The sequence below is a fragment of the Schistocerca americana genome, chromosome 1, assembly GCF_021461395.2.
Source record: "Schistocerca americana isolate TAMUIC-IGC-003095 chromosome 1, iqSchAmer2.1, whole genome shotgun sequence".
In the NCBI taxonomy this organism is placed as follows: domain Eukaryota; kingdom Metazoa; phylum Arthropoda; class Insecta; order Orthoptera; family Acrididae; genus Schistocerca; species Schistocerca americana.
Window position 1 is genome coordinate 1,156,380,347 of NC_060119.1, and position 11,425 is coordinate 1,156,391,771.

General features: G+C 38.7%; 1 protein-coding gene across 1 annotated transcript in view; it reads right to left on the bottom strand.

Moving 5' to 3' along the window:
* LOC124597519 (mite allergen Der f 3-like) overlaps window positions 1-9,260 on the bottom strand; it is a 79,887-nt gene extending 70,627 nt beyond the window's left edge. Inside the window, exon 1 of the mRNA XM_047135942.1 lies at window positions 9,203-9,260. Within this exon, the coding sequence (XP_046991898.1) occupies window positions 9,203-9,260 (58 nt within the window). The remainder of the gene's footprint in view (window positions 1-9,202) is intronic.
* Between the last annotated feature and the right edge of the window lie 2,165 nt (window positions 9,261-11,425).

Sequence of the window (11,425 nt, forward strand, 5' to 3'; positions counted from 1 at the left end):
AGCGCAATGATTCTTCTATTTTCACTTTGTATCACATGCGGCTTATCAAACGTCCATTAGATTGACATGCAGATCCAAATGGCTATCTGACTTCATTGTACTCATGTTCTGGTTCTTCGTCTCTACTTTACAGTTTTATATAAAATAATTATTTCTTACAGCTTCTAAATCTGTCTTCTTGTTTCACATAATACGCTATTTGATCAAAAGCATGCAGTCACCCATTAGGACACATTAACACTGGGTGTGTCCATCCACCGCCTTCATGAAAGGTTGACTCTGCTGGGGATACTTTTAGTGACATGCCTTATAGTTTGTGGAGGAATGGCAGCCCTTCCATCGGGTTCATATCAGAACCCTGTGCAGGCCATTCAAATCCAGGAATGCCGTTGCCCACCAGTTGTTGCCTCACAGATGCTGCTTCATGACAGGGTCCACCAACATGCTGACGCAACCTTCATGTCTGGACTGGTCCTCTCAAGAGTACGCAGTAAACAGCACTGTAAAACTTGTTCATATCGTTCTGCATTTAGTGTGTGCCTCTCTCTCTGTCTCTTCTTCTTATCGCATGCGGGGACCACAGACTAGCCACATAAACACCCCTGTACTGTAACACCACTTCCTCCTACTTCACTGTTAGCACTACACAGGATAGCAGGTACTCGCCAAATGCAAAACCTGCCATCGGATTACCTCAGTGTATGATTTGATATATGAGTCCAAATCAGTTGTTTCCTGTCATCCACTGTACAGCGCGACAGCTCTTTACACCACCTCAGGTTTACGCCAGCCTTGAAACCAGAAATGAGTGGCTTACGAGGAGCTGCTTGACCATTGTATCCCCATCTTCTAAATGTATTATCTGGACTGCTGGTAGCACACTGGAAGACATGAGTGATACCTTCCACTGATTTTATAAGATTTTTGTACGAGCACAATAAGCAAAACTCGACGATCACTGTCCTTCAGCACATGAGGCCTGTGGTTGTGTTCTCTTCACAATCTTGTCACAAACAGTTCACTTAGCCTGCTTTACAGGGGCTGAAATGTCTGTGATTGATCTGTTACTCAAGCAACATCTAGTGATTAGTCTATGTTAGAAGTCACTGTGCTCTTCTGTCTGACACATTCGACTGTTACTGCTTCTCTACTGAGCACACACTAACTCTTGTATCCTTGTATATTGGTTATGCTGGTGGGTGTTTGTTTTAATTATGTATTTTTCCGTGTATATGTGGTCATACTGCTGGCATACCCATACGTTGTTTGATTTCATACAAGGATATTTGCGTGTCCTTTGCACCAGCCTACTAAAAATCCTAAGAATGCCCCCCTTCTCAGTGATCTAGATGCACGCGTTTTGCACAGGAAGGTCATGAAAAGTAAACACTCGCCCCATACTCTGGTGAGATTCAACGAGTGGTACAGATTGGAAACTCGCAGTCTGGAAACCAATCCGAATACAGCCACGTCATATCACATAGCTTGTTTGCAGACTCATGTAGTGATGCAATAGATGGAAACTTAAAGTCTAGCAGTTCTACTCGTTTGTTTGACTTCCACTCTACTGTGTAGGGATATGTAACAGGCGGTTGACATGTGTGCAGAGTTGATTTCTGCTGCTCCTCTGATATTTTTTCCATATAAGTATATCCTCTTATTGCTACCAGATGAGCTTTGCTACTTTTGTTTACCTCTTCCAACACTGATGCATCTCCACAGCCATATCAGGACATCTACAAACTGTGAACTTTGGGTAATTGTTTATCCTAGTAATAAGCTATTCATTAGCTGACAATGTGTCGACTGCACTTAGCATCCTGGAATGTGAGAGTTTCCCTTCCCCATACCTACAGAGTGCACACCCTCAGCAATGTAATTTATAGACAAATAATTTAAATTCTTCCTGCTAAAGAGTCTAACATCTTCGATGCAATTTATATACCGACATTCCACAACAATATTGCAGCAACTCTCAACTGCTGACAGCACTACACACACAACTATGCATGCATATTACCAATCGTGAAGTCGATTTCAACCACCTGTACGTTATTTTTGACAATGCTAAAGCCCCACGAATAACGAAAAACTCTTTACAAAACGATTCTGTAGGGGATGTAAGCACATTTAAATTCTTCCTGCTAAAGAGCATAACATCTTCGATGTAATTTATATACTGACATTCCACAACAATATTGCCTAGACTCCCCAGTAACAATGATAATGACATCGATGTGCTGGAAATATGCAGATAACCTAATTACATCGATATGGGACGCTGTCTAGTACGCTTTGCTCTATATGGCCAAATGGAACAACTGCAAAGTCATCTCTCCATAAGTGCAATCTAGTATATGATATATATGACCTAATGGATGAACTCCACAGTCATCGTTCTGCATTTGCAATCTAGTATATGGTACTTGAAAAGTAATGGAGGACTGATTTAGTGATTACACAGAAATTGGGAAACAATCTGCTTTGTCATTGGTTGGCATTGAAATTACTGAACAACTGGTAAAATTACTAAAATTGATCATGCTATCAACTGCAGTCCATATTACAATACATTGCCCCATATCAACAGTGTCTCTCCAACCCATCTGCCAACTGGTATGCTGTTGATTACCATGTAATGATTGACTGGCACCATTTGCTTGAGATGGAGAGAGCATTGGCGAACACTGGATATCTGCTGCTTGTTACTGTGGAGCATGGGATTAAATGCAGAGGTTATCACCTTCAGATAGTTGTTTGAAAACGTTCCTCAATCCTTTAGGCTCGTCCTATTTCCATGTGATGTGATGCCCTCCACCTTCTTTTTCCGCTAATAAGATAACAGTATCTCTTTTTATTTCTACTACCTTGTGAATGTTGTAAGCAGTATCTTCCGATGATGGCCAACACCAGAATAGTACTGCAAAATGAGGAAAAAAAGCTCTTTGAAACATCTGCTATCATCTCACTGCGGACGGTGACATTAACTGTATAGGTCATCACCTCCAGATAGCTATTGGAAACGTTTTACAATGCCACAACCTCTTCCAGTTTCCATATGTTGTGAGGTCTTCAACATATTTGTTAATGAGAAACATCACCTCTGTGTTTTATTTATACCATTCTGTGTGTTGTGGGAACTGATTAGTTTACACCATGTGATTTCCACCTTTCTGTGAGTGAAAATGGATTAAAAAGTGTTAATGTCAATTTAATACCTGACTCAGACCTCGAAGTCATGGTAGAAAAACAAAGTGTATGATGGTGTACAAAGCTGTAGTCATACACTGCTTAGATGTGTTACAGCTGATAAACAATGTATTAAACTGCTTATGAATGAACAATACAGGACCTGCCAGGTTAGCCGAGAGTATTAATGTGCTGCTTCCTGTACTCGGGTAGGCGCGCTGACCCCGAATCGAATCTCCCTGGTAGATTAATGATGAAGGCCCGGTGTGTCAGCGAGCTTGGATGTGGTTTTTACGCGGTTTTCCACATTCCAGTAGGTGAATACCGGGCTGGTCCCCACGTCCCGCCTCAGTTACTCGACTCACAGACATTTGAAACACGTTCACACTATTTCATGATATGATTTACACTAGATGAAGACAGCTGGGGTACTCTGATTTAGTCCCGGGGGGCGGGGAGGGGGGGGGGGGGGTTATGGGGTGGCGGCAAGAAAAGCATCTGGCCACCCCTTCAAATTAACATTGCCGCATCTGATTGTAACCCTGCCAACCCTGCAAAATTGCAAAATCTTTGGGTCAAAGGCAGTAGCAAAAGAAGAAGAAGAATGAACAATACAGGTACACTCTCTTGTAATGATACTTTGTGGAAATGGTTTTCCTCCAGTATAGTTGAAAAATCTTTACACAGGTCTGTGTGAGCAACTTCAACTTCTGGCCGCCTGCTCTAATGGAGGGATACATGTGTATGTAATATGCTCGATGTCAACACGCAAATGTTATTAATTTTTCGATGTCCTGGAAGAGAGGGACGCAGTAAAATCTTGTAGGAGATTCTATTACAAGGAGTGGTATGCAGATATTCTCATCGAATCACGACTGCTTTTATTGTTATTGTCACGATTGCGTGTTTAAAAATAGGTGTTACCAAAGTCCTGTGATATTTCACACTTCATAGCCTCTAATACAAAGTCGACACGACTTGAATTATAGCTCGTTGTGGAAGTAAATTGGCTGAAACAGGCTATGATGCTCAAGTTTCTTATAAAACTAGAACGCAAGAATCTGTCGCTATTGCAAAACATTGTCTGTAATTTGAAAGAAATTTTACATGCCGATCGATAGAGTGCAGTTATGGAGCAAAAATGTCAAATGTAAGCACGCACACGGTATTAGGTTCTGATGTAATGGAAGAGGGAGAGATTCGGTAAAAGCTTACAGGATGTTCTGTTACAAGACAGGCCGTCATGATGTGTTTCGTAAACGTCGGTGTGATATAGCTTCGCAGTGGTAAAATGGGTCTTGCCTTAGTGTAAAAAACAGCAACGTCCTCTTGAATTATAGCTTCTTGTTGTCGAACGTAGGAGAATTGTGTTTTTTTTTCGATATGTGAGCAAAATGGTGCGAAAGATTGTATTCTCTAACGTTATTTCACATGTCTGGTATGTTCGTAATACGCCTGCGCATGATAGTTTCATTTACAGACACTGATTTGACAGCGAGAGACGCTCTTAGGTCATCTGATTTGTCCATCAAGCTGAAAGGAATTGCTTGACACAGATGTTTTTTCTTTGGAATTTAAATTCTCGCTTTTCCTTTACTTTGATGATGGTTTCGAAACAACGACGACATTCTGTGGTGATCGGTAGCTTTCATAGCAAAATAGTGGATGTTCCTTTTCCCAATTTTATACAGGTTGGTCATATGTGACTGGCAGCCATGCACTTCGTTGGATGTCGCGGAATTATGAGAGGTTGAATCGTAACATGCAGTCAAACATAAAAACTGTACCGACTTTGCTCATAAATCTATAAGATAATGAACTGGATCTACTTTCGTGGTACGAGGACATTTATTTTGCTTTTACATTCAGATCGCCAAGCGCTTGCTGGAGCGGTGTGGGGATGGTCCAGTGGGTATGCGTGGTCGTCCAACACAGCTGTGAACCAACCAGGGCGTGGCTACATTTTAGACTCATTTATCTCGTTTTGTTCTGCAGGCAGCCGGCGTTACGGCCTTTTGTGTTAGCGAAGAACCACCAAATGGAACATCCAGCCACGTGCCCCATCGGGGATGCATCGTACTGAAGGCTCCACAACCAGATCGATGGAATGATTCTCTGGGAACTGCAGTCGACATAGGCGGTGAGCTGCCTATTTTCCAAGCAGTAAATGTTTGAAAAAGTGATATGGAGAGTTCTCCAGAATTTCGCTGTTGTTGCAGAGGGGTTCTGTCTTTCTGGGAAATATATTTAACAGATTGCACGAAGCGTCCTCTTTTTTCTTTTGTTTATCTGTGACTGATTTCTGCAGATTGGAGTCACTAAATCAATTCCATTTGCTTTTTGTTAGTAATGCCTGCTGTGTGCACGTGACATTTGTTTTAAATTGTAAATTTTACAGTGCTTACTTTAATAAAATATAGTCAATAACGTATTCTCAAATGCTTTTCCGGTCTTAATGGAGTGTATGATCCATTAAAACTTCTCATTTGCCCTCGTAAATGTAACTTTCGTTTTGTTTATATATTTCAAACAGCAAAGTAGAGAAGTATGTGAAAAGGATGCTTTCGTAATCGATTTGAATCCTTTTTCACTGCATTTGTGTTGATAGCTGATGAATCTACAATTCCTGATTCTTGTTTGCTTACTGATACTGATTCGTAATCGTTACATTTTCAACTTTCAAATCATATGTACAACATGTTTAATATTCAAGCCTGCAAAATCTTACCTGTGTTGTCTTTTTCAGCCCATAAACGTGTGCAATGAGAAAAGAAATAAGCAAGGCTTGCTGGCATGATTTCTGGACTTCAAAAACTGAAATATTTTTGGAATGTCGAAGAAATAGAACTGCATGGAGATATAATTCCTTTCAGAAATGAATTCTTGTTTTATTAGGCTATCATTGCGCCAGTTCACACACATTCCCGCTCTGAAACCTTATCTTTGAAATGTCAGTTACTGTGTGGCCAATAACAGCAAATAACGATAAATTCATTCTTGAAAACATTTCCATCGATTTGCAATTCAATAAATGTCACCAGTGGACAGCCCTGATGATATTAACGAGCATTTAAACAAGTACCACCTATATTATTTAGTCCAAAAGACCACATTGTGAATAAATAAATGGTCTCAATAGCCTAGACCCTGTCAAATGGGTGTTTTTGTATAACAAGTACATAACACAAATTTTTAAGAGTGATAGCCTAAGCTCTGTGACATGTACATTCTTCTTAAATAGAGGTTTAACATACTTTTAATAAAGATTGTGTTAAATGCATATGGTTTTCACGCTTGGTTTTCCCACAAGATCATTGTATCTTTTTAACCATAGCTATTTGCTTCATTTCACAGAATATTTCTTGCCAGGGCCTCTCTATGGCAGTTTTTCAGGAACAGCCTACTTGATTTGAATTTCATTTTGATGTTTCCAAGTTACAGAAGCATAAACCAAACTTTGTGATAAATCAACGGTAATACTAGGATGCCATGTAACTACTGTTGATACTAATTCATTCACCCATTATATAGGAGATCAAATATGGTACAATTTAGGTCTACTTGTCAAATATAATCGTGAACTAAGTATGCGTAATAAGAAATGTTATGTATTTTTGAAGTATTGACGGGAATAACGATCAAGGCCCATCAGAATTTAAAATTTCTTTCAAAATGTCATCTTATAGAGGACTGCATGTGCTATAATGTGGTAACATTCGTTTTTTGCAAAAGTGATCAAGGTGGCACAAAATCTGTGCTAAACTTTTGGTATACTTGAGAAAACTGATCAAGCTTACTCGGTCTGAGGAAGAATGTTCAAGGTTAATTTTCTATTTAGTGCTTTTTTTTCTTCTTTTATGTTTCATCTTATGATGCTGTATCTTCATGTTACTGGCTTTCCAACAGTAGTTGGCAGGCAATCACACAATGTAAACGAAGTTCCAGCTGTTACATTATTTATTAATAAAGCAATGACCGATATAAAACTGTGCCACTTTGGGAATCCACAGTACACAGGAAAACGGACTTTTTCTCAGTAAGATGAGCACAGACACTCATGTGTTACTATTACCGAGATGTGCATAAATTTATTTCTTAAGTGAAATGGACCCATCAGAAATGTCGGAGCATAAAGATGAACATTCCAGTTCTGTAGAGAGTACAAATGCAAGGAAATGAAAAGTGTTGGGAAGTATTTATAATTCTTCAAAAAGATTATGGGCCACAGTCACATTACAAGTAACGATTGTAAACGCTTGTGATTAAGATGTTTCCAGAATGCTCCATTTATACAAATGAATAGATTGTTGAAGGAATTCAATCAAATAACGTCCTGCGATACAAAAAACTCATTTGACTGGACTTATCACCGTAAATCCTGTGCTGCGAAGAAGACCAAAGAAAAGTACAGATTAAGCTACATGTCATGATTTTTTCTTTGGCTATAAGATGTGTTTTAATAGAGATGGACAAATACACAATCTTCAGGTATGTCAACCAGCAGTTTTGGCATTGCCTGGCGTCACCAAAAGTTGTCTTATTAGGCTACTACAGGGAAACCCCATGTGAAGACCAGAAAAATCACAACACTAGACCAAACAAACTTAAAGGATAAACCGTATCTAAAATACATCAATATATACAGTCACTGAGAGGCGGAAAATTACATTATAGGATTCGTGGTAGGAAACGGTTATATGTACCTGTAAAAATTAGTATTGTAAGTTACACCAGTCATATGTGGCATACGAACAATATCAACTGACTTTTATGATTAACTGCAACGAAACACATGTTCAGTGTGTGACAAATTGAGAGCCGACTCTTCTACACTTGATTTACAGACAAATAACGAGAAAAAAATGTACCACAGATACAAGCTTTGAATAAGCAGAAACATCTAACGACTTGAACTACATAAGAGGAAAGCATATAAGTTTCACGAGATTAAACATTCCGAACGTTGAAATCTAGAAAACCTATGCTTGAGAAAGCAATGTTTGTGGATTACCAGAAGAATCTTCTGATTCCTAAGATTCCAACCAATCAAGCCTATTACCACGGGCAACTATCATTTTATTCACTCAATATTCATTTGCTTTCTTCTGGGAGATCTGTATTTTTTATGTATGACGACACATTTTCCAACAAAGGAGTTGATAAAGTGTGTTCAATGTTCTGCCATTTCAGTTCGGAAAATTGGCCTGACTCTGTGGGTGAACTCAGTGTATTCTCAGATTCCTGTTCTGGACAGAAAAAAACACCTGAACGTAATGTTTTTGGGCAACGAAGATGGCGGCGTCGACTTCAAGTTTTTGACTTCGTGACAACTCCACTTATTTTTACCTCCATGTGATATACTGTTGTGCTATTGACATCTCTGATTGTTTATTCTAAGTTTTCGTTTTCATAATAATTGAATTGTTTTGATTCATTATTTCGTTTTCTTAACGAATTTTGAACGCTTTTGATTAGTAAAGGAATTGAGCAATTACGATGGTCTTAGTGTGTATTAACTGCTGTAGAAAAGTAATAACGTTAACTATGTCTCTGTAGTAAATATCGTTTTTGAAAATACAAATGTCTTTCACAACAAAGGTAAGACTGATTCTCTCGCAGTCTTCACTTCCTTAACTAGAGCTTGTCACTAATGATCACGATATTTCTAGTACTTTATTGTATGGCGTAATGTTCGCTACTAATTAAGAAATTATAAATGTGAACGCCTGGTATTCTCACAGTTTTACAGACTCCTAGTCTTCTTGGCACTTTATTCTGCGAAACTTATCTAAGAAATTTGGACCTTTTCAGAGGGAGGGAGATAGCGGACCTTGTATGACCCTTGTGACAGACACACACTTTGGGTTCGCCTCTGATTCTTCATGTCCAATACTTAAATTAAAGAAACCTTCATCTATGATACAATAAATAAAGAATTCTCTTCCACTCATATAAACGTGAGTCCTAGTAGATATGTACACATGTAATGAGATTAAAGAGGTGCATATCTCACCTGGAGCGCACCGCACGGACGCTACTATGAGCAACAGAAGTAAAGTTGTCTGCGACATGGTGTTCTTAATTCGCCTACATCGTACACAGCGTATTTATAGCGGCAGCCATCGCAACCAGATGCCAGTCAATGACGATATTATGTCGTTAACAGTCTTATCGCTGTCAGCTGATAGTTGCAAGAGCGTGACAAAGTTCTTGTGCCATCATCCTAATATCTTATTATATCATGTAATAATTAAGTTTTCAAGATGTCATGATAGGTAACATATCAATATCCATGGGTCGGGAATTGCTCTCATCGTTCTGTTTTGTTATCAGACCAGTCAATCAGCTGGACAGACAGTCAGTGATTTCCCTTTCCATATTTTCCTGAGATACATCGTATCACCCCTGTAACCGTTCTCCTTCTTCAAGCAGTTATCAACAAACGACGCAGTGCAGGGCTAGTAACGGAGGATAATGCTTTGAGATCTCCAGAAACTGATGCTGCAGAAACTTCGGACCGTCAATAAAACAGCCGCCAGCCAAAGAAGATGAAACAGATGCTCCCAGGTAACACGTCACGAAGTCGCCACGAATGTCTGAATGTTTATTTAAGACCGGGCAGTGTCTGTTGAAGCACAAAAGTCAAAGCAGGTAATGTTCACAGATGCTTTTTGGGGAATCCAGTGCTGATGGCACCCCAAGTATACATCTCATTCTGAAACCATGAATTGTTACAAATTGTTGCTACAATCCAGTTAAAGGGCTCCTTGTTTTTATTTCTCTTGCGCCAATATCTCCAGCTCACAGAGTAACTGCGCATGCTGATCGGCGATAGACAAGTACTATTTCCATTGTCTGCTAGTTTTTTTTCAGTACAGTTTGGTCACAAAATTCTTTGTTTTGAATTTTCCTAATGTATGTAATACTCCATATAGTTATAAATTGTTTTCTGGCGGTTTATAGCAGGGTTTACTTGTGTGTGAAGTTCCCCTGTTACTTCATTGCATTTATTTAAAGATACCGTAAAATTTGTCAGTGGCTGAATTATCGTAGGTTAGTGGGTTGTGGAGTACTTTGTGAGTTTTGTAGCACGTGATTTCGCCATGGTGAATGTAGCGGGGAAGCTAGTGCCGAATCTAGTAATGCAAAAGGAAGTTGTTGTGTAATAGCACCTCTGACGCGTACTGCTTGTAAAACGAAAAGGTATGTATCTTTAATGTATTACTTTGTGCTTAATTTCAGAATATAATTCTAGAGGTAAAATATTAACCTACTCTGTTCCTTTATGAGAAGCTCTTCTCCTTGAATTATTAAGTATATACTTAAAGATTTTCTAACCGCCATAAGGCTCTGCAGATCATCGCTCGATCGGAGCCATAAACCGCCGATAGCTTTATGTAATAATTTACGGGCTTCACCTATCTTCTAGAATACTATTACAGGAATAATAGTTCCATAGAATATTCAGTCTTTTAATGAAACCATAAAACACGAGTGCTCAGGAAAAAAATTTTTTTTGCTTACGTAATAAAATGATCTGAATTGCTGGATTTCGCTTCAGTAATCTGATAACAGTGAATGTTTTATTAAAGAATTAACTTGAAGTCAAGTACTGAACGGATAACCGAAATTTAGTTTTTCTCATTCTGGATGCTCAAATGCTTCATTACAATATTTTTTCGTTATGTGTTTTTATTGGCAGTTCTTCTGGATTATGTACGTTATTTGTCGGACAAATCTAAAGAATTTCATACTACTTGTAACCTCCCCCTCACTTATCGAGCTTAATGACAGTGAAAAATTAAACCACGTGCACCTAATGGAAATTTGGGAAAAGCAATCGTCACCGAAGTTAATTTTTCGGTAAAGAGGGAGGAAAGGGTTGCATCTAAATGAAAGGAAAAATGCAAATGAAATTCGTGGAAATTAATTTTGAAAAGGGGTAAAGTTAATAAAGAAGGTAAATGTGCAGTCGTTACATTAACAATTAATTGGCGTTAATTAGATATTTGAGATTTGGGGAAAATTACGGTCGGCAGTCCAATGGACAACAACTATAATAACTGAAAATGAAAGATTAATGCACATATAATTAGCACTAGAAGCCTGGCAACTGAAGGTTGACACGTGTTGTATGAAAACTGAATGTTTGTCAGAAGTGATTAATTTCGCTACACTCTGACTTAATTTAGCAAAAGAATTAATAAAACCAGAAAATTGAAAGTTAATTTTGTGA